A 21,189-nucleotide genomic window follows, 5' to 3' on the forward strand; every position below is an offset into this window, starting at 1 on the left:
TAGAGTAGCCAGGTCTTTAATATCAAGCCAAATATGGACAAAAAAAAGGAGCTCTATACACAAACATGTCTAGAAATAGAAGTATATTCATTTTCAAATAGAAATGTCACTGAGCAGTGCACACAGACATTGCATCTGTAGAGGAATGTGGAAGTTTCCCACCTTCGTATTTAAACAGGACTATACAAAGTAAATTTTTGACTTACCACATAGCACTACTTGCAATAACAAAACAAATTTTACCTTCTGAGTCTCCTTGTTTTGCTGGAATGGAGGAGGGGAGAAATCCAGCTCAGTTCATCATCATGTTTAAATAGTGTCTTTGAGAAAGGATTCAGAAGCAAATATGTACCATTTCACTGGGCAACTGTTCTTGCGGATTTCCAGTTAAACAAATATCTATTGCAAGGTATGTCTCGTAACGAGGTTGTTTTCTCTAGACTTTTTCTAGGGTCATGGTCATCACCTGGGAATTGTGTTTTTCAGACTTACGAAATTACTGATCGTTATTTGTTGAAAATTACACAATAGTATAATAAACAATAGTGGTGTATGAATGTGCAGCTTAAAAATAGTGAAATGTTAATTTCCTGTGAGAATTGCTGATTTCCAGTTACTCTTCAAGTAAAGTAAGTGACAAAACTTATAACATGTTGAATAATTTCTAACATTCGAGAAAAACAAAATGGAAACTAATGGTGACGAAATACAAAATATGAAAAATACAAATATAAATACAGGTCTGTTTTAGCAATACTTTTATACATAATTTCTGATTACTTTCAACATGTAAGGGCAAAGTAAAGCAGCATGAATCTTTGCAGGAATGGTGTCTGCTTATTGCAACACACTCACAGCCTTCTCTGTCACATTCATTCAACTCATCTGTTGAGCCTGGAAAAGGTTTTACTAGTAGGATTTTATTTAAAAAGTACTAATTGCCTGTGGGAAGTCAAGAACCACTTTTTATTTAATACTTAATTTATTTTTTTAAATACTACTATACTGACAGACTTTTCTCCTTAAATACCATTTTAACAAGCATAGTAAATATGTGTCTTCTGCTCCAGAAAGACAAAACCCTCTAATTTGTAGTTCTGAGAGCTTTTACAAATGTATGGGCTTACAACAGAGCCTGCCAAGACTCTGTACTCAGTTCTGAGATAGGTCTTCAAACTGCAGTGAAGTGTCTGCCTTCATTTGTATCTGATTTTTAGCAGCTGTGTTTGAATTGAGAGCTTGATTGACAATTATCTCACCTCGAGAGAAGCTTGATTACTTGGGCTATGAAAAGATTCTTTATGCTGTTTTGTGATAAACAGTTTCTATTTTATCCCACTTTTTGACATTAACTCTTACTTTTTCCTGTAAGAGCCACAGCTATAATTTTTAAAAGTAAGCAAAAAGCACTAGGTGGTTGTAGCTGGCATGAGGCTTTAGTGCCTAGAAACGTTAGCTCTTGGATTTGCCTTTGTCGATGAAGATTTAGTACAGATTAATTTGAAAACAATTTTTCTCCAAGGGTTCTACTGAGCAAGGATTGCGATAAACTGTTAATTTAGGATTAAAGAAAGAATGAAAAGCTGGCAATAAAGGCCATTTGATAACAGTGGGGGATGACTAATGGAAAATGTTCTTGCTGCAGACTAATCAGAGTGTAATTGCTAAAGGAACCAATCTCTCATTAATTGTAAAGGCAGTAAACTCAATCAGTCACAGTGCCAAAATATTGCAGTTCAGTTGAAGAATTTTATTGAACTAATTGATTTAATTGTTTTAAGTAATACTGTTATAAGAATCATTATTAAGAAACATTATTCTCAATATAACTTTCTGAAACATAAAAGCTTTTTATGAAGCAAGTGATTTTCATTTAAAAAAAATGAGGCAACGGGAATGATTTAAAAGAGTAAGTTGACTAAGTTATGTTTCAGTAGAAATTATCAGTACTTGATTTTGGATGTCATCATGGATAATGAGAAGCACTTTGTAAGTGAAGGGTACTTTAGTTATGTTTAAACTTGCTTACACATTTCTGACGATGTTTTCTTGGAATCAAAAAATTGGTCTCATCTTACCTGCCTAATCCAGATATAATGGACCAGGGAAGTCTGCCACCTGCTTTTGCACACCCACCCTCCACTCCTCTTTAACCCTGAGGGAACATTGTACAAGGACTGTAGGTCACTCACTAGCTCCACAATCAGTTTAAATTGGAATAAGCAGTCACAGCTTACCTTCCAGTCCTCTGCCCGCTTATTGCCACTTGCATGTCCCTCTTCCTTCTGCCAAATGTTCATGCAGCCACATGGTTAGTAGGAACAGGGCAATGCTCTGCGTTAAAACTAGCCTCTTTTTTTTTCCCTTTCCTATATGTATTTATGACTGTTTGCAGTCACTGGGGAGGCAAGGAGAGTGAAAACAGTGATTGGGTCAATGGGAAGCTGGCACTGCCTCTTTTAGCATTTGTTTATGTTGACTTAAGAGAGTTGTGAGATTATAGTGTTAGCATCACTCCTCTGGAGTTCGAACTCAGCCGGCATCTGTGGAGCAAGAAGCCGGAACCCAGATACATCGGTCACTGGTTCTCTCCCTTTCCCAATAGTGTTTGGACTGATTGAAAACCCGTCTCATTGGCACCAGTTCTGATGCAATATCACTTAAATTCATATTTGGAGGGAGAGTGCTGTACGTAACCCTATATGAACTGCAAGTGCAGAGTCCTAGCCGTGCCTGTGTAAATTTTCTGGGTCTTTGACTGTGACAATACATACTGATATCATTGCAAAGCCAAGCAAACTCTTTGGGAGGTTTTCATGCCACAATGAACCTTTATTGCCTTTCTAGCAACGTCTTATTAGTTATCAAATCACAGACAATCCTGGCAGCGAAAGATTTTTTAGGGGAAAGTAATGCCATTCATTAGATTGAACAGCAGAATTCAGGAGGGAACATTCACTTTTCCAGACGCCAGGCCCAAAAGGTAGATCTTGTTAGTCTTTCAGATATGGTCCGCAATCAAGGAGATGTCAACGGTAACTGAATTCCCCTAAGGTGACTTTCTTTGATCGCTATTTGTGTTCAGAAATTCACTTGTCAGACTTCTGACCATCAAGCTGCAGCATCAGTGCAACTCAGGGGTCCAAAAGGCTTGGTTAAGTGCCTGCAAAGCCTGTCAGCAAAAGGTCTGCACAAATTCATTGCAGCTGCAACATGAAAATAAGGTTGCTATTGCTGTTGCTTTATCACTGTTATTTTTAGGTATTACATATGTCTACTCCATTTTCTCTTGATCAAATGCCACTATCCCAACAACTACAGAGACAGGCAGTACATGACCATTTCTCACGTATTTTTTAGGAAAGAACAAAGCTTAAAACTCAGGAGATCTCATGAATTAGGACTGGAATTAATGGAGGCATCTTCCCCATGGAGTGCCTCTCGGGATTAGCTGTAGTGCTGAGAGGTGGAGGACAGTCTCCTGGGTCAGGTACTGGCTACCATCACTTCAGGCTGTTGAACTCAGTGGATCAATGATTTGATCAGTAAGGCCAAAACCTTGCAGAATTTTCATAGTTTGGTCATAGCAAAAGTATGTTTTGCACAAGGAAGCAGGAGGGGTATAAAAACATGGCAGCGTAATAAACATGTTTCAGCTAGTGTAATAAACAGAATTTGTAGCCTTCAGAGCTGAGCCAGATTTCTCTTTTAAAGGAGGAAAAATGTACAGCCAGGCATTGTCTCATGTGCCAAATGATAATAATGAGCAATAGTAATAACATGAATCATTGTTATAAGTCATCTGGTGATTATTTTATTTTTTTTTTTTTTTAGAAATTAATAAAGCATTACAGAAAGTCAGTACCGTGGGGTAAGGAACATTATCAGGAGAAGTGTGTGGAACTGACAAAGACAAAGCTTTTCTAGAGAGGATGTTTCAACAGAAAAAGATGTAAGAGCAAGAATGTTTCACACAGAGCATGCTTTTGATCTTTTTAACCCTTTTTGCATCTTGGCTTTTTATGTGGCTTTTCTGTATCATTCATTCATTAAATAACTGATAAATGGCAGCCAGTTTTCCTTGAGGACCTGCACACTCCTTTACTGCTTATCCTTGAACGTACTTTCTCTGTGACCTTCAAGTGAAACAGGGATGTACTGCATTCTCAGTTTTGCAGATGGAGTACTGGGGAGCAGAGACTGGATTAGATCCACTGCAGACATTGAGACATCTTAATCTGATCTTTTGTGAGATTTTCTACAAAGTGTGTTTTGAGCAGACATGCACTGCTCATGCTCGAAGTCAGTCTAATCCATGGAACACTTAGGAGCACAGCAGGGGAGAACTGAAGCTTCATTAGGCTGCCAGGTCTCATACCGGTCATTGTCTGGTTGGTGTATTTTAAACAGATTAGGCAGGTTGAACAGTGAAGGAACTGTGACTTTGTAGAGCCTGAGTTGCCCAGGTCCTGAGCTGCTCAGCCCTGCCCAGGTGGTGTTCGTGCCTGACAGGACTCTGCACATTTGGGACCTTCCCAGGTGGAAGTGTCAATGCCTAATACATTGGTGAGAGCTCTGACTGCCACTCTGGTGCCTAAGCTCTCCATAGACGTTGTCTTAGAGGAATGTTCAAGATGGCAGCAAAAGTCTGCAGGAGAACCAGGAACTAAGTTTTGGGCCCTAGACTAAATGCAGAGCACATGGGAAGATCAGGACTAGGTGCACGGCATCTGTCTCTCTGCCAGAAAAGTGTAACGGGCTCCCACTTGACCAGATCAGGAATGTATTGGTTTCAACTCTTTTCATTCATTTCAATTAATGGGAAATTCCTCTTAGCTGTTAAGACCCATGGGTCTCCAAAGGCATGCTTTTCCCCTCCTGTAAATATAAGCCTATTTAAGAGTGGTACTTCATTCTGATTCCTTCTAAAGAGCTAACTCTGCTCTCAGGATCTAAGTAATGTGGTTAAGTGCTGCAAAGTATTATACATTGCTCAGATAGCACAAATAAAAATGTTGTTCTCCCACAGAGTCTGCTAATGAAAAGGAAATCTGATTGTTTTCATGGGCTGATTGTAATCGCATTTAGTTTATATGAACACATTGTTATTTTTATAAACATAAATGTAGTCACAGACCCTGAAGATTACCAGTGAAACAAAGTTTTCAGTGCCTTTTTTCACATGTTTTATAAAAACACATTGACTTCTAATGTAACAATGACTGAAATATGAATGGTCAAATCAAGGTTAACACAAACACTATCAAGGACAGACTAGACAAATACCTGTTAGGAAGAGCTTACCTTTATCCAGTCAGGTCAGCAGTCCTATGAAAGTGATTCCCTACCCCCTTCCCTGCCTCTTTTCCTTAGCTCACCATGGAGGCTACAACTACACTTGTGGTCTCGGTCAGAAAGGGCCCAAATGTTGTTAACCCTATTACTGGGCAATTGTGTTCAGTGCCTCCCTGCTTCCAAGAAGAGCCTGTGTCTCTCTACTCCATATCCCAGTTAGGTGGTCGTAGACAACGGTAACATCTTTCCTCAGCCTTCTTTTCTGTAGCCTGATCAAACCCAGCTCTCTCAACCCCTCTTTGAATGCCTTGCACTTCACAACCATGTTGCTGTACTCCTTCTTAGAGGGGCAAGGCTCAAAAGTGCCTGTCAGAGGTGAATAATCTCTTTCCTGCCTTTGGCCTGGTGGCCGCACTCTAGTGCAATCCAGATGGCTTCATGAGAGCTCTTCCAGGCCTTCACGCTTTTACCCTTAGATGAGGCGTAGTGGTGGCCAGCTCTGCTATCTTAACACGTCTTGCCAGCACATATGGAGACATTTGAAAGCTGAACTCTACTAAACAAATATCGGCTTCTCTGGCTGACTAGATAGGAACAAAAATGTATTTATGTGTTCCCTATTAAGTGACGGATGGTGAGATCTCCCCAGCCTGTGTGACTGGAAGTATATATATATATCTCATGGCAGATAACTGTGGACATGTGCCATTCTGGACATGTCTGGCCATGCAATGGGACAGGTATTAGGCCCCAGAGAAGACAGAGCAGCAACCACGGCAGCCTAGCAAGTACTCCTGCTGCAAACCTTTCCTTACTCAGACTTGGAAGACCTCCATGAGAGGTGGCAGCAGAGGTGAGGGCCACCTGGATGAAATGTTCTGACAGGTTGGATGTGAGATGAACTGCTTCTGATGAATTGTTTAGGATGCAGGCATCATTGTAGCTGCTGCAATAATTACCCTCCTCAAACGAGGATGGGGACCAAAATATCACATTATGTTTAACTCCTTTTCACCCAGCAGATCTGGACCTGTAAGTTTTCCAGATCTTAAAAGAAGCAGAAATCCCAAAGACATGCCTAATGTGCAGCTCTGGGTGCTCCCAGAGACCCTGAATCTCAGCACCACTCACTGTTCAAGTCACAGATGTCAAATGAATGGTATATTCAAGAGCCTGAATTCGTTCACTCACATTCAGGCAGAACATGGCAGCAGCTATGAGAAAGCATGGGCTCTCTGAAAGGGCTTCCATTGCCCTTAGCAAATGACACAGTGTAAGGAGATTGGATAAGTTACAACATGAAGCTCCAAACAATCACGGATGTATAAACTTCTCATATAGATCAGTTTAGAGAGGAGCTAGGCTAAAGTGATCTGACACCTTAGTATTCCTCAGTGGGCCATCGAATTTAAAACATATAAACTCATGGTATTACATTGCATGTTATCCAGCAGTGGCTATTCACTACCTAGTGAATTCATCATTCCTCTGCCCTGCAGCTTTGTTTGCTCAGTCTCGTTCCATGTAGAGCATGGACAACATGTTCTTTCTAGCACACGTGAGCACTTTCAGAGCAAACAATAGACACAGGCTTTCAGTGAAAATCTCCAGGTAGCCCCTGCCTTTGCTCAGACACAGCTTGGAGCCAGCAATAATTGTTCTGACAGTGCAAGATGTTCCCAAATGTGTTCTGAAAACAATGGAGGGGGGATCGAAACCACTGAAGTGATCTTTTTTTTTTATGTGAGGCTGTGGAACAGGAAGCCTGAGATAAAAATTTAGAGGAATTTTTTGTCCATTCCTGACATTACTGCAATAGAAAGAAGGCAAAAAAAAATATATAGTAAGTCCTCCTTCTAAATAGCATTAAATAACACATAAAGCTTTTCCAAAGCCCATACTCATACTACCAACCTTCAAGCACGTGACTGAAGTGTATTAAGGAAGATATCTAGTGACTATAAGCCACTTCTAGGTGGGCTGAATCATTTTCTGAGATGTCCCTATCTCTCTCCCTTGAGATCACACAGACCCTAAGGCAATTTTTCTCCTTTCTTAGTTGTTGCATAAAGTGCCTATTTTTTTAGGTGTTATGTACCTGGAACTCTCTGTCGTTCTCTTCTTCTTAAAAATACTGGGCAACAATAAATACTTACACTCTGCACTGGCAGGAATCACTACAATAGGGTGATGTGATAGTGTTGAAAATAAAATATCCTGTACCTCTGCAGTCATACATAATGTCATAAACACACTAAGTCAAAATGCACAGTAGTAAAGCAATTAGTATATTGTAAATTATAGCCATGATTCTGGAACTTGTGTTTATTATAAGGAATACTATTTCTTAAAATTAATCGCTTGAGTTTTATTTAGTACACTGTTTTAGCTCTTCCTCAGCTCACCATAGCAAACTGTAAATGCAACTTTTCACACCTGCCCTGTGAAGCTTAGTATTGCGAGAGAAACTGGAATAAACTTGGGGATAAGAAGAAATTATGTTTTTGGACTGGAAAAACCGGATGTTGCAGCCTTTTTTAGAACATACCGGTTATTCTGTTACAGAGAATTTAATATGTTTACCAACTATCCTCGTTTTTGTTTTGGAAAATGTATGAATATTAATATTTCAAAAGACAACTATAAGGTCTTTTGAGGGCAGTTATGTATGTACAGTGTATGAGTGAATATTAAAAGATTTTTTAAGCTAAAACCTGCCGATCTTCCTCCAGTAAATCTCCTCAAGAAATCAATGGACTACTGAACTCACTGGGTCTTTTTTTTTAACTTGCTTCTGATGCATGGAGTGTTGTTTGCCTAATATCTAGCCATGTCTCACCTAATCATATTCCTGCCACCAGTAGTTTTGAGGGCATCTTTAATATCTTTATGTTCTTTCTTGCACTAAGTAGTTTCACAGTGGGGCAGCCACAAACACCAGATCAGCTCAGACGTTGGCTTTGACTGGCAAAGTCTTGAAAACCTTCAAGGACAGTGACTCTGCAGCCTCTCTGAGCAATGTGTTCCCAGGGTGTGCTACCAGCCTCCTGAAGTCCAATCTGAATCTCCCACACTCTGGTATGTGGCTCTCATCCCATATCTGGGATGTCTATCACTACTGACAAGAAATTGTCCCTGTCATCTTTGTAACTACACTTCAAATATCTATAGCTTGCTCTCTTCTTCTTCCTTAGCTTCCCCTCTGCCAGCTTAAACACGCCCTGCTTTCCCAGCCTTTTCTATTCTGAAAAATCCAAATGCTTTTGTCCAAATGAAGTCATGTGGTTTCTTGGATTTGTGGGATCTGGGTGACAACTCAGGGTGTTTGAGATGCAGGACATGGCATTACCCCTTCTGGCTTTAAATTTTAAAAAACAGTGAAACAAAAAGTAGGGGGTTTTAATGTGTATTTATAAGGATAAATCATAACAAGAGTCTGTTAATACTGAAATGATCTTGCAAAAAAAATTCTAACCCTTTTAAAGTGTGGATTTCTACCTGTGTGTAAACGTATGTGTAGGTCAGACACTTTAAATGCAGCTAGTTTAGCGTTACCAGCAATACTTCAACTTATAGTGTATAGCATACATCCAGGTTGATGCAAACACAGATTCACCATGAGCGAAGGAGGAGTTTGTATTTGAACTATTATAGGAGCTTGACATGTACAAATCGATGGGTCCTGATAATATCCACCTTGAGTGCAAAAGAGCGGGCTGACATCGTTGTGAGGCTGCTCTCCATAACCTTGGAGAAGTCATAGAGATCAGCGGATGTCCCAGAAGACTGGAAGAAGGCTAATGTCACCCCCATCTACAAAAAAGAGCTTAAAGGAGGATGCAGGAAATTACAGGCCCATCAATCTTACTTCAGTCTTTGGGAAAGTTATGGAATAAATCCTCCTGGGGGCTATCACTGGTTAAATAAAGCATGTGATTGGGAAAAGCCAGCACAGGTTCACTAAGGGCAAATCCCTCTTGACAAATTTGATCATCTTCTACAATGAAGTAACCTGCTCAGTCAATGTGAGGCTAGCAGTGGACATTGTCCACTTGGATTTCTCTAAGTAGTGCAGTTTCCCACAGCCTCCTCCCAAAGAAACTGATGTGTTACAGTCTAGACAAGTGGTCTTTGCAGTGGGTGGGGAACTGGCTGACAGGCCCCTTCGTAAGTGATCTGGGTGATGAGTTTGATGAGATCAAGTGTACCCTGAGGAAGTTTGCCAATTATACCAAACTAAACATGTAAGTGAACACTTCAGAAGGGAGAGCTACCCTGCCGGAAGACCTGGATAGGAAGAGTGGGCTAACAAGGATGTTATGAAGTTCAACAAGGACAAATGTATGGTCTTGCACTTGGGAAAACACAATCCAGGAGTGCAGCATAGCCCAGGCTCTACCCAGCTGAGGAGTTGCTCTGTGGAAAGGGATCTGGGGGTCCTGGTGAGCAATTAGCTCAACATGAGTGAAGTGTGTGGCTGCAGCAAAGAAAGCCAACAGGGTGCTGGGTTGCATCAGCCAGGGCATCACCAGCAGAGGCAAGGAAGTCATTATTCCACTTTGCTAAGTACTTGGCAGACCACACCTGCAATATCATGTCCAGCTTTGGTCCCCACTATGCAAAAGGAAGTGGACAGGCTGGAGAGGGTCCAGAGAAGGGCCACAAAGATTATGAAAGGACTGGGAAGCCTTCATATGAGTAAAGGCTGAGAGAACTGAGTTTGTTCAGATTTGAGAAAAGAAGTCTTAGGGGAGACCTTATGACCATATTCCAATATCTAAAGGATGGCTAGAGAGAAGATGGAGACTCTCTATTTACAAGGAATCACACAGAAAAGACAAGGGGCAATAGGTACAAGTTACTCCTGGAGAGATTCCATCTGGACACAAGAGGAAAATTTTTCACACTGAGAACAATCAGCCATTGGAATAATCTCCCCAGGAAAGTAGTGTTTTCTCCAACTTTGGACACTTTTAAAATTTGGCTGGACAGGGTGCTCTGCCACCTTGTCTAGAACGTACTTTTGCCAAAACAGTTTGGACCAGATGATCCTTGAGGCCCCGTCCAACATGGTTTTCTATGATTCTATGACTGTATGATTCTATGACTGTTTACCAAAGTTCATAGTTCTAGCCTCCAGCTGGAGCCAGTGGAACTGGCTTGCTCAGAGAAAGAGGTCTAAGTGCTGTGGGTGAAGAAGGCTCTGCTGAGTTACAGGGTGCCCCATAGGCACCGAGATGACTATTGGAGGTTGCAGAATGGTCTCACAAATTATTAGAGAAAGAAGAGATATTTATCAGGGTTTTGAGTGGCTTGGTCCAAAAGTAGTACTCTTGGTTTTTCTTTGAATGTAAAAGAAGTTACTCTGGCTGCAGAGTATCTGTAGCAGAGGCGCATCTCTCAAAAAATCTACACACAGAAGCAACCAGGCATGGATATTTTGTATTTCCCAAGGTTGTGCTTTCTTTCACTCATTGTTTCCAACATTATTATCAAGAATTTAATCCTATTATTTGCCAGAAAACAAAAAAATAAATTTTCTTCTTTAAACTCTTCCACATTCTCTAGTAATTCTAACAAATGCAAAGTTTTCTTTAGAAACAATGAAATCAAATACAGCCAAGTTAAAGAAAAGATAGAGAGGGTGCTGCAGTTGAGGGTTACAATATGCCTCCCTTCAGTCTGAAGATTGGACACTGACATTTACTCTGCTTGGAGAAGTCTTTGCTGGTTAGGCAGTGTTTTTCTAATTAGGGATAGGCAGAAAGACCTGGCGATGTGAGGAAACCCTGTGTTAATTCATCTGGCTCCTCCTCTGCAGACAAAATTGCCTACAAGCATATTGACAGTTTCTGCTGGGCCCACCTGTTCGTATACCTTATACTGCCTGGCATCTTTGGGACAGCAAGTGCTGGGGCAGAGGCACAGCTGAGCACTATCGGTTCTGACATCTCCATCCCTCCATGCAGAAGAAAGATCCACCCAAGTACCCTGATGTGGCTACAGAGAGAATTGTGACACACTGCTTATCTGCAGTATTTGAAAAAGAAATGAACTCTGTTCTTGATTATTATTTTCTTAATCAGGTTCAAAAAATATATTAGAAGTCATTTTCACAGCTGTTGATGATTTGTTAGTACATCTGTCCCCAAATCTCCCCGCTGTTTGCTTTATGGTTTGCAATCTTATTTTCATTTGTTTAAAGAAATGTTTTTCTCTCCCCTGTTGTTACATGAGACATCCACATGAACAACAGCACAATGAGGAAACTGCTTATACCCAACGCCCTGTCAAGTGTGTTAAGCAAACAGGCACAAACAGAGCAGGATTGCCTTCCCCAGCACCTCCTGCAGCTCTGCTCCTCTCACCCTAGCAATGGCAAAGAACAATTTGGTGCCAAACTGCGTCTGAGAACTGCTTTTATTCATTCAGGACACCTATTCTACATTGTATTATTTAGAGGGAAAGACTGTTTCCCTTATTAGACCAGCTGATGCAATGAAAAACATAGGCAGCTTTCAGACTCAAAGTGCCTTCAACCAGTCTAAGCCCAGAAGTTCACTCATTTTTTCTGACTATGTGACAGGTTTTAAGCGAGATAGGACCTCTAGCTCTGAACCTTGTACCTCTTAATGTTTGGACTGTACTACTTTTGGCATTGAATGGTGAGATGGGCTTTATTATTGGTTACATTTTCATGGGAATGCAGAACCAGGGGAGACAGAGCTTATTTTTGTTAAGCTATTCGTCTGAATCTATATTGGAATCAGAAGGGTTTTGGAGAGCGGAACCATGAAACGGCACACCACAGCCAGTGCAGGTAGGAAGCAGGCAAAAACCCTGTTCATGGCAGAGTGGGTTGGGTTCCCACAGGTTGTCATCCAGCCTGAGCTAAAGCGGTCTGATGTGCTCCGCAGGAAACTCTAAGAATTAAAAATTACATCCCCTCACTTGCCTTACTTCCTTCCCAGTCAGGCCAGTCTGAGGGCTTTAATCACAAAGCCTTCATGGGAACGAAGGCTGGAGGGTTGTTAGGGTTTTTAAGTATCGTCATTATGTAATTGGATAAAAAGTTGTAAATTCTACAGTATTACAGGCACATCACAGGTAATGAAATACTTTTCCACAGGTCTACATTGCCATTAAATGAATAACATTTGTTACTTGATGTATACCTCTGCAACTGCAACTGCAGTAAATATTTCAACCAAGAAACTAAGGCACGGGTCAACCAGCCCATGCCTATTTGAAAGCACACGCTTCCAACCAAGTCCTGCTGTGCACACCTCACTGCAATTGCAAGATATACTTCTGTAGTGACAGAGACAAGAACAGTGGGAGAGCTCTTATTTATTTCTCCCAGGTTCTATTTTCCAGGCTTATTACTATTGTGTCACTGCAAGTTTAGTGTGCGTGCATCATCCAAAAATCAAGATTATCAAGCGAATGCATGATCCAGCCTGGGTATAGCGTTCTGCAGATATGCATTTTGTAATGGCGTTAAGCTCAGAGAGCAAATAGCTCTGGTAACTGAGATGTTTGCCCTCAGTGTGCTCCAATAAACTGATTTACCTTTCTTCTTTTTTTTCCCCTTTTTTTAAAAAAGAGCTGACGCAAGTTTGTCAAAGGGAGTTGTTGGGGTGAGGCAGCTGTTGATTGGTTTATCTGACACACTCCCATTTGTCTTTAAATCACTGTCCAACTGCTCCAGGCTGCACATGAGCAAATTTTTCATTACAGGTAAAACTCATAGAAGATATATGCTGCTTAGCAAGAGAGCAAGAGAACCTGCTTGACTCAGAGGTAAACTTAAGATTTTTTTTCTTTACAATGTTTGATGAAGGTATTTTAGACACTGGCCACATCTTTGTAAACTGATAATTAGACATGTAAATAATCTGTAAATATAAGTGTTATGTGAAGGATGGGCTTCTTAAGATTTACTGACATGATAATTATTTTGGCAAGTGTTGTTGGTATTTCTTCAGGAATGAAATTTACTCCTTTTTTTTTGTACATGAAATCAAAAGCTAGTCAACCAGAGAAGTAAAAGGTGTTTAAAACTGACCAAGCAATTTAGACACGAACGTTTACTTTCCTTTCTAGTCCTTGGCTAAATTCTGAGAATTTTTTCTAAGACTCTTAATTTCTTGTCTGAATTTTCTGTAAATAAATGAATTTGTGAAAGCAGACTTTGCATTTTAATTGTTTATTTTAGAGTGACAACAATTATTTCATTTTGAAATAGCTACGAAAACAATATTATTATAAACTCACTGTCAGGAAGATGAAGAAAACTGCTAAATCAGAGGCCATGGTAGAACTTACAAATCTTGATGCTCTAAATTTCATTAAAACATTAGTCATATCTGTGACCTGGCATTATTTGCCAGATGGTTGTCCGTTGTCTTGAAGTATGAACTGCAGACTGGACAGAAATTAATAATGTTGTGAAGTCAGATAACAAATATTTCATGGTTTTCTGAGTAATTTCTGAAAACCATTGTTCAATAAATGATGGAGAATAGTACCCTGTGCTGGATGAGAAAAATAGCTTTATAGGAATAAACAACTTCCCTCTAATAATAGTTGAATCTCTTTTGCAACCAGTATTTCCATTTTAATACCGTACTTTAAGAAAAATCTTTCCCGTTCAGCCAAATGCCACAGGAGGCAACAAAACCATCATCGTATTGAAGCCAAGTTTAAGGAACACTGTAAAGCTAAATGATATTTCTTGTATGTAAACATAAGCAGAAAATGTAACGATTTTAGCTAAAGGGAAAGAAGAAAGAGGTGGAGAGCTTTTTGGTTACTTCTAAACCTACAAAATTCTTCTGTAGGTAAAGGAATCTGGACAGGTCCTAATGCGTCTGAGTGCTTGAAACAGGGTTTCAAGGCACCAAATTCAGAACTCTGAAGTGTTAAATCCCGGGAAGGCTGAAGCTCATGAACTTTGGTGTTTCTCCTCCAATATCACATGCTAAGCTTTTATCAGGGCCCAGTTCTGCTTGACCTCGGTGTCTGTGCTCTGAACTACCACCAGTGTCCCAGTGCCTGGCCACCACCCAGGAACAGAGGACCTGCCAGCACGAAGCCCTTCAAGGGTGCCACTGAGTACCCATCTACCAGACGTGGCGGTGGGCTTGGGGCATGGCACAATGTGCGGCTCTATCCAGCATTGTATTTTAAACAGAGCCAGCCAATGTGATCTCTTTTTTCTAAATAATATCTCGCAGGTCAAGTGGTGACCACCCAAGAGGGCACTTCTCCTAAGGAAAAGGAGTAGCAACTCTGCCCTTTCTATGTACTCACAGAGAGTATATACTGCCAGTACACTAGACCTCAACATCCTCCTAAACACTTCAGAACCCACAGTGTAAGGAACCTGAAGACATGGGTTTCCACCAGGAAGAAGATCTGCAAAGTTCCACTGAAGTTCGCAGGCACCATTGGTTGTAACTGTTATTAAAGTTATTACTGTTTGCAGGATTCAAATCTAATATAAAGCCTGTTTCATGGATCTCAGCCTGCCCACATCTATGCCAACGGCTTTCACCTCATGGTTTGCAGATGCCTTGATCTCTTCCAGCTGCTTCCTAAAAAGTGACAACTGCTTAAATTCTCCTACCTGAGGTTTTGTGGCTTCATCAGAAGATTTTTAGGAATTCCCAGATTTAAGACAAAAAAAAAAGTTGAAAATCACATACTTACTTAGTAATACCATAGACTCTTGAGATGGCGCCCATAAATCAGATTACATGTGTAAATGTTTGACAGGACAATGTCCAGATGATTCTTATGCTGTAACATGTATTTACAGTCAATTTTTGCTCTCCTTTCCAAACTGTGTTTGCTGTGCTGCACAGACTTTCCTCCTCAGTGCCTAATCTCTGTGCAACTTAACTGCTGGCAAATTTTTTGCTTACTTTTCCTCTGTTTCCCAATTCTTTGAAGATCTGTATTTTTGGGGCTGCCACTTCTAGAAAAGATGTTTCTCTGACAAATATTATGCAGTATGCATAGCAGAAATTTTACACTTTATCAGAACTGGGCGAAGTGCAGTCAGATTTGTCTGCCTGAGTTTTACACCACAGATTAAAAATAAACACCAGGAACTGGAAGGACCCTTCCTTAGTGCAACGTCTGCATTTGAAGACAGTTCTGTGAATGAAACCACAGCTGGGAGGGCTCTGTTAGGGGTTTTTTTATCATTTTTTTGTCCAGAGTTATTCATATCCCGAGCAGGCAGAACCCCCCAGCCACTGGAATGTGAGTGCTTGTGGCTCTGCCCTGGTGCCCGAGTCACTCATCCTCTCACGCACACTCCTCGCATGGCAGCAGAAAGGAATAAACACAGCCGCTTTCTCTGGTAGGAAATCTCTTAATGCACTGTGATGATGTTTTTCCTTTTCAGTTGTCTGATCTGGGTGAACGTTTTTAATAAGAAACAAGAAAGCTGACTTTAATTTCTGGCCCAGGGTCAGTTCTGTCCTTCAGGATTGATATTTAAAGTTTACATTTACATCTGAAGCACATGCACTCTAACACTTAACCACTACAAACACATTTGTAGATTCTCTTAAGAACAGCATGTGATAAGCATCAGAGGATAGTGAAGGTCTGGTTGTCATACAAGGTTCTATACATTCATAAATGCAAAACCAGAAAAGAAGTTATTAAATAATTGCAGGATTAGTGTTACAAAAGCTCATGCATAGAAATTATTTGTGGTGGTGTTTTCTGATATTGTTATTACACAGTGCTTGTCTGCATTTAGCATGTGATATTTAGGAAAAATATAATGGATCCAGCCAGTGTACCTGATTGCAAGGTGGCAGGAAAAGTGCCAGAATTCTGCAATTCTGGCCTCAAGTGTGCCAGCAATGTGCTGTCTGGTCTGTGTTCCCTTCACTGGTGTGTCCCTTTGTGCCCCTAGCTGTGAAATGGAGACCCAAATTCAACAAGGAATTTATTTGGGAAGGGGAAAATACTGTAAAGCTGCAACATTTCTTACACCTCATTTTCCTCTTGAATCTGGGAACGGTCAAATGAATGTAAATATATCTGCAGATGAGACAGTAGCATGAAACTGCTGAAATCCCAGAGATTAAGTCCTCTTTGTAAGTTTGGTTTGCACAGCTTCCCTTGTTCCACATGGAAACAGAGACTTGAGCATTTATTCGTCTTATTTTTAAAAGGCAGGAATCTTTCTGACAAGAGCAAAGACAGTCAGTCTTAAATCCACATTTAAGAGACAGAGCTTCTGGTTGTTGGACAAGTACTAATTAGACACAGCCACACTGAGAAATAGAAACTGCTATACCAGAATTACAGTTCCTACTTATCAAAGTTATCATGTAGAGATTCTTACCTTTGTTGGATCCAAGTGAAAGGGACAAATCTTCAAAGCATTTAAATCTGTGGCAACATTAATCTTACAACAAATTATTCAGCATTTCCATTAGGAGTATGCATGTATTGAAGCAGGAGTAGGAAAAACCCGACATATTCCATTTATAAATGCAAGCATTTCTGCATCACCATCCCCTAGAAATTCAAAAGGAGCAGTTCAAGAAATTATTTTCTGAAGGCTTTGTATTTCTGAAGGATGCTGGACATCCGCTCTGCATCTGTTGGCCCCTGCAAGCTTTACCATTTGAAGGGAGACAGAAAGGCCAAGTGCTGGCATATAAAGGGACGTTGTGCTTGCCCAGAATTTTCCCAGTCTGCAACAGTTTCCTCTCTTAATGCTGTTGCATAGAACAAACACAAACCCAACGATTCATACTGGTTTATCTAATTTAAGGGAAATTCTAATGAGTTCTGTTGTGTTGTGTTTGCAGAACAAACTGTTCTGGCAGTCCTGCATGGTAGAGAGGACTCACAAGCAGACTGTGCAGTGCTGTTTACCCTGAAGAAGTGAGAGTGCATTCTGGAAAGCGCTGATCACTTTAATGGATCGCATGGAGCTGCAAAAAGTCAACATTGAACTTGATGATCAGAGCAACAGTGGGGAAAGCCTTGAAGACAACTACACGGAGATGGTTGATTCAGAAAAGGCTACAATTAGGAGGTAAGCATTTAAATGGGAAGGCTGTTCTGTTAAGGGTAGAAAGCAGTAATCAAAAAACAAGCTTCCCTAATGGCATCTGGGACTCAAAACATTTCCTAGGTAATACATTAAAATTAATGTGATGATTGTTTAGCTAGCGTTTTCTCACACAGCACCCACCCTCCCTGCTCTGCTCCGGAGAGAATGGTGAGTCCAGCACCGCAGGGGCAGCCCAAGTTCCCCTTGTCAGCCACCACCTGGAGTGACCTCAGCAGTCTCCTAGCCCAGAGCACCCACTTTGCTGGCAATTTTCAGCCACTCCAGTCAGATTGTGTGTGTGTAAATGAATACTCTGTCAGGGCGGTGTGACCTGAGCAAGCTAAGAAGGGGAATGCTTTCCAGGGCAAGATGTGGAGAGCAGCAGGTCAGTGCTCCCACAGGGACACCCTACCCTCAGGTATCTCTAGCAGAGTCCACCGTAGGGTCAGCACCTCGGCAGCCTGAGAAAGACATCCCAAAATGAGCCATCAGCCTCCAGCTCTCACTTTGCTCAACCCCTCAGCAAGTATCTCCAACTGAGCAGTTGCAAGGCACTTTGTTCCTCAGATGTGAAGTACGTGCTTAGCTCTAGCACATTGCTGGCAGTAAGGAATTACTTTCCAGCATCTGCAATTAGATGTAATCTGAAGATTACTGTGTTTAAAACTAAATTCCAAGTCAAAACAAAGAGCTATTAAGCATATAATTGGACATGAGAATGTTACAGGAGAAAAGAGGGGTTCTTTCTCAAAGATTTTTAAATATTCATTGCAATATCAAAATAAATTTTTCACTACTGACAAATTGAATTGCTTGAACATAATGCGTGTCATAAGAGTTTATCTAATATTTTTGCATTTTGTTTTGTGTTCAGTCCATTTTCTAGTGATGATGCAGAAAGTCAGAAGTTCCTTACAAATGGATATCTGGGTAAAAAGAAACTGGAAGAATATAATGAAGAATATGTAAGTTTTATTTCTTTTTAAGGGTTTGCTGCACTGTTAGAAAATATGTTTACAGCCTGAGACACATAACACTTCACTCTTTTCTCCCCCAGGCCCACCTTTAGTTCCCCAAAGAAAGACGAATATCCTATTTGGATAAAAGTTCAGTAATGTTGGGTCATTTTTTTAAATCATCTTCATTTCTTTGAATCAATAATTGGGAAATCTAATAGATAACAGCATGTCTTTCTATTGAGGCTGTCCAGCATAACCAGTTGTGGCTATGTCACCTCAGTTGCCTCTTGGAGGTGTGACATTCCTTGCCACAAAGACAAGAGGAGAATGGGAAGAGGCAAACACCTAGCAGTACAGCTGGCTTTAGAGGAAAAAGAGACTCCTTATGGCAGCAAGCACCTGTGGGCTCAGGAAACTTGACAAGGCTCCACCTCTAAGGATCAAGAAGCAATACAGGGAAAATCAGCAACAGGGACAATTAATCTGTTGTACTTAGTAAAATAATTGATATTTTTTATTCTTTCTTCCAACAGCACCGGGGCAGAACTTCCTTTGGAATGTCTTCATTCAACCTCAGCAATGCCATTATGGGCAGTGGCATCTTAGGACTCTCCTATGCCATGGCCAACACAGGAATTATCCTTTTCGTGTAAGTATATAGAAAGAAAAGCAAATAGAATATCAGCAATGAGCTGGAGCTAAAGTTTATGTGGTTAGAAAAATATGCTAAGCTTGTTTGGATAACTGAAAAGTTTTATAAGCTCATCCGTAGTGAAAACATTTTAGCTACACCACAAGGAACTGCCCACTGTTGACAAACCATTTTTTTTATTTTAGCCCTGTTTTGTATCAGGAATACAACTGTGAACTGATATTGTGCGGTCAAAAACCAGAGGGGAAGAAAAGTATACTGGTCCTAAAATAACAACAACAATCTTGCTGGTTCAGTATTGGAATTCAACAAGGGAATAAATCACCCATAAAGTATATATTTACATCATCCCAGCAATCTAATCACTGTGTAGAAATGGAAGAAGAGTATTTACTACAAGTCTGAAATAGAACCATGCTTTGAATGCAAAGGAATTCACAGACTTGTTCCCATTTAATGTTGCTCGCTCAAGTCTATTTTATGCAGTCTGTGCAGAAGACAGCAATGCTATGTGGCTGCCGTACAGTATCTATCCAAAATGAGTTTTAAAAGACAGTAACAGGCAGCCTTGTGAAGTTTTTTAATCTAACCTTGTAAAATGAGAGAGACTGTACAAAAAAAGTTAGCTTTCTTTTTTAATAACTGGTTTTAATTTTAACTGAAGCCTTAATTATAATCCCCCATGAAGCTGGAATAAAGCATAACAGTGCTGTATGACAATAGACCATTGTTTTACATTACTGAAATCTAACAAGCCTTTAAATCAGGTGACATGGCTATATTTATACAGCTTCTTTCTTCTGGAGAAAGTATATCTCTATGACAGCAACAGCATTTGAAATGTTACATGTAGCTTCCAGTTACGACGAAACATCTCCTGTATTGCCAGAATTTTTAACTGAAAATTAATTGTAGATGCAAACACTGTCCTGGATAAGTATTTCCCAGAACCTGTGCTCAATTGGCTTAGATATAGTATTTCCAGATATAAAGATGGAAACCAGTTCTAAAATTTACTTCATTCGTGTCTGAAAAATGTAGGATTTTATTTTATTCCAACTTTCTCTGAGCACTTGTACTAACTAGTGTGGCCATAAATAATCACTAGAAAGAAAACTGCAACACATCAAGCCTTACTCGGGGGGGGAACATTACCTTTGTTATACCTTTATTTTTAAGGCTCTGTTCATTCACACAGGTGGCTGAAAAAATATGGTATGAGCCTAATGAAATTAACTCTACTGGCAGTGCTAAAGCAAATAGTAATGCTAAAGCACCCCTATGGATTCTTAAAGAGCAAAACCAAAGGACATCTCTACCCTGCAGCTCCTTTTCTTTCCTGTCCTATTTCCATACTTTCTGCATAAGAATATTCTCCCTTCTGGTAGAGGAAGAAGTTGTATTTAAAAGTACAAAACTGTGTAGGGATATTGTTACCCCTATGGCATGTATCCACTTGCTAAAGGTTCCTCTGTCTTCACAGAGTGTGACATTAGCATTAGCAGGACAGAAAAATCTCAGCAACTAAATAGAAACTGCTGGATATTAATTCTAATTTGGGCGATGCTAGAAGCATCGCCTAAATTTTTGTGATTTGCTGTTCTCATGTCACCCAAGTGATGTCATGACAGAAGATGTTCTACAGGATGAAGGCAGAAGGAAGGGTCCTAAAATTCAGAAGCTCTCCAGAAGTTCCCATTACATCCCCCTCTGCCTTGGAGGAGGTTTGCAATGACACGGAGCACACTATGGAGTGTCTCTTCTGCTGCCTGGCATGATCTAGCAAGTGCCATCAGGATAGCTTTCATTTACCACATCTCATGTGTCAGGACAAGGAGACCACAGCTCTGAATAGCAGCTGCATGATCAAAAAGGATCACGCAGGGTACATTGCAACCTCAGACACGATCCCCTCTTACCACATAGCACGAAGCCATTGCATGAGAGACAACCTTGCTTACATGAAGTCAGTAATGTTGTGTGTTTCTCTTGGACAAAATAAAATTGAGAGAAAAGTGATGGTCTGGTGGCCATCACCTGGTCCCAGGGCCTATGTCTCCTCTCAGACTGTAGCTCATTTGTGAACTTTGCTATCAGTGTCTCCCATACCTATACCAAACTATATATTCAGCGGCATGGAAGGTGTGGGCACAACCTCCCTTTCAGCCACAGAGTAATGCACATCAGTA

General features: G+C 40.5%; 1 protein-coding gene across 3 annotated transcripts in view; it reads left to right on the forward strand.

Moving 5' to 3' along the window:
- Window positions 1-292: 292 nt before the first annotated feature.
- Window positions 293-21,189, forward strand: part of SLC38A4 (solute carrier family 38 member 4) — a 34,977-nt gene continuing 14,080 nt past the window's right edge. For 2 of the 3 annotated variants that reach the window (XM_009564466.2, XM_054083755.1), the window contains exons 1-4: window positions 12,951-13,098; window positions 17,142-17,371; window positions 18,264-18,354; window positions 18,882-18,997. In XM_009564466.2, the coding sequence (XP_009562761.1) occupies window positions 17,253-17,371; window positions 18,264-18,354; window positions 18,882-18,997 (326 nt within the window). In that variant the 5' untranslated portion in view covers window positions 12,951-13,098; window positions 17,142-17,252. Of the gene's footprint in view, window positions 410-12,950; window positions 13,099-17,141; window positions 17,372-18,263; window positions 18,355-18,881; window positions 18,998-21,189 lie in introns of those variants that run through there. The other variant, XM_054083763.1, reaches the window with a different exon arrangement.

This window comes from Cuculus canorus, chromosome 1 (assembly GCF_017976375.1).
Source record: "Cuculus canorus isolate bCucCan1 chromosome 1, bCucCan1.pri, whole genome shotgun sequence".
Taxonomy (NCBI): Eukaryota; Metazoa; Chordata; class Aves; order Cuculiformes; family Cuculidae; genus Cuculus; species Cuculus canorus.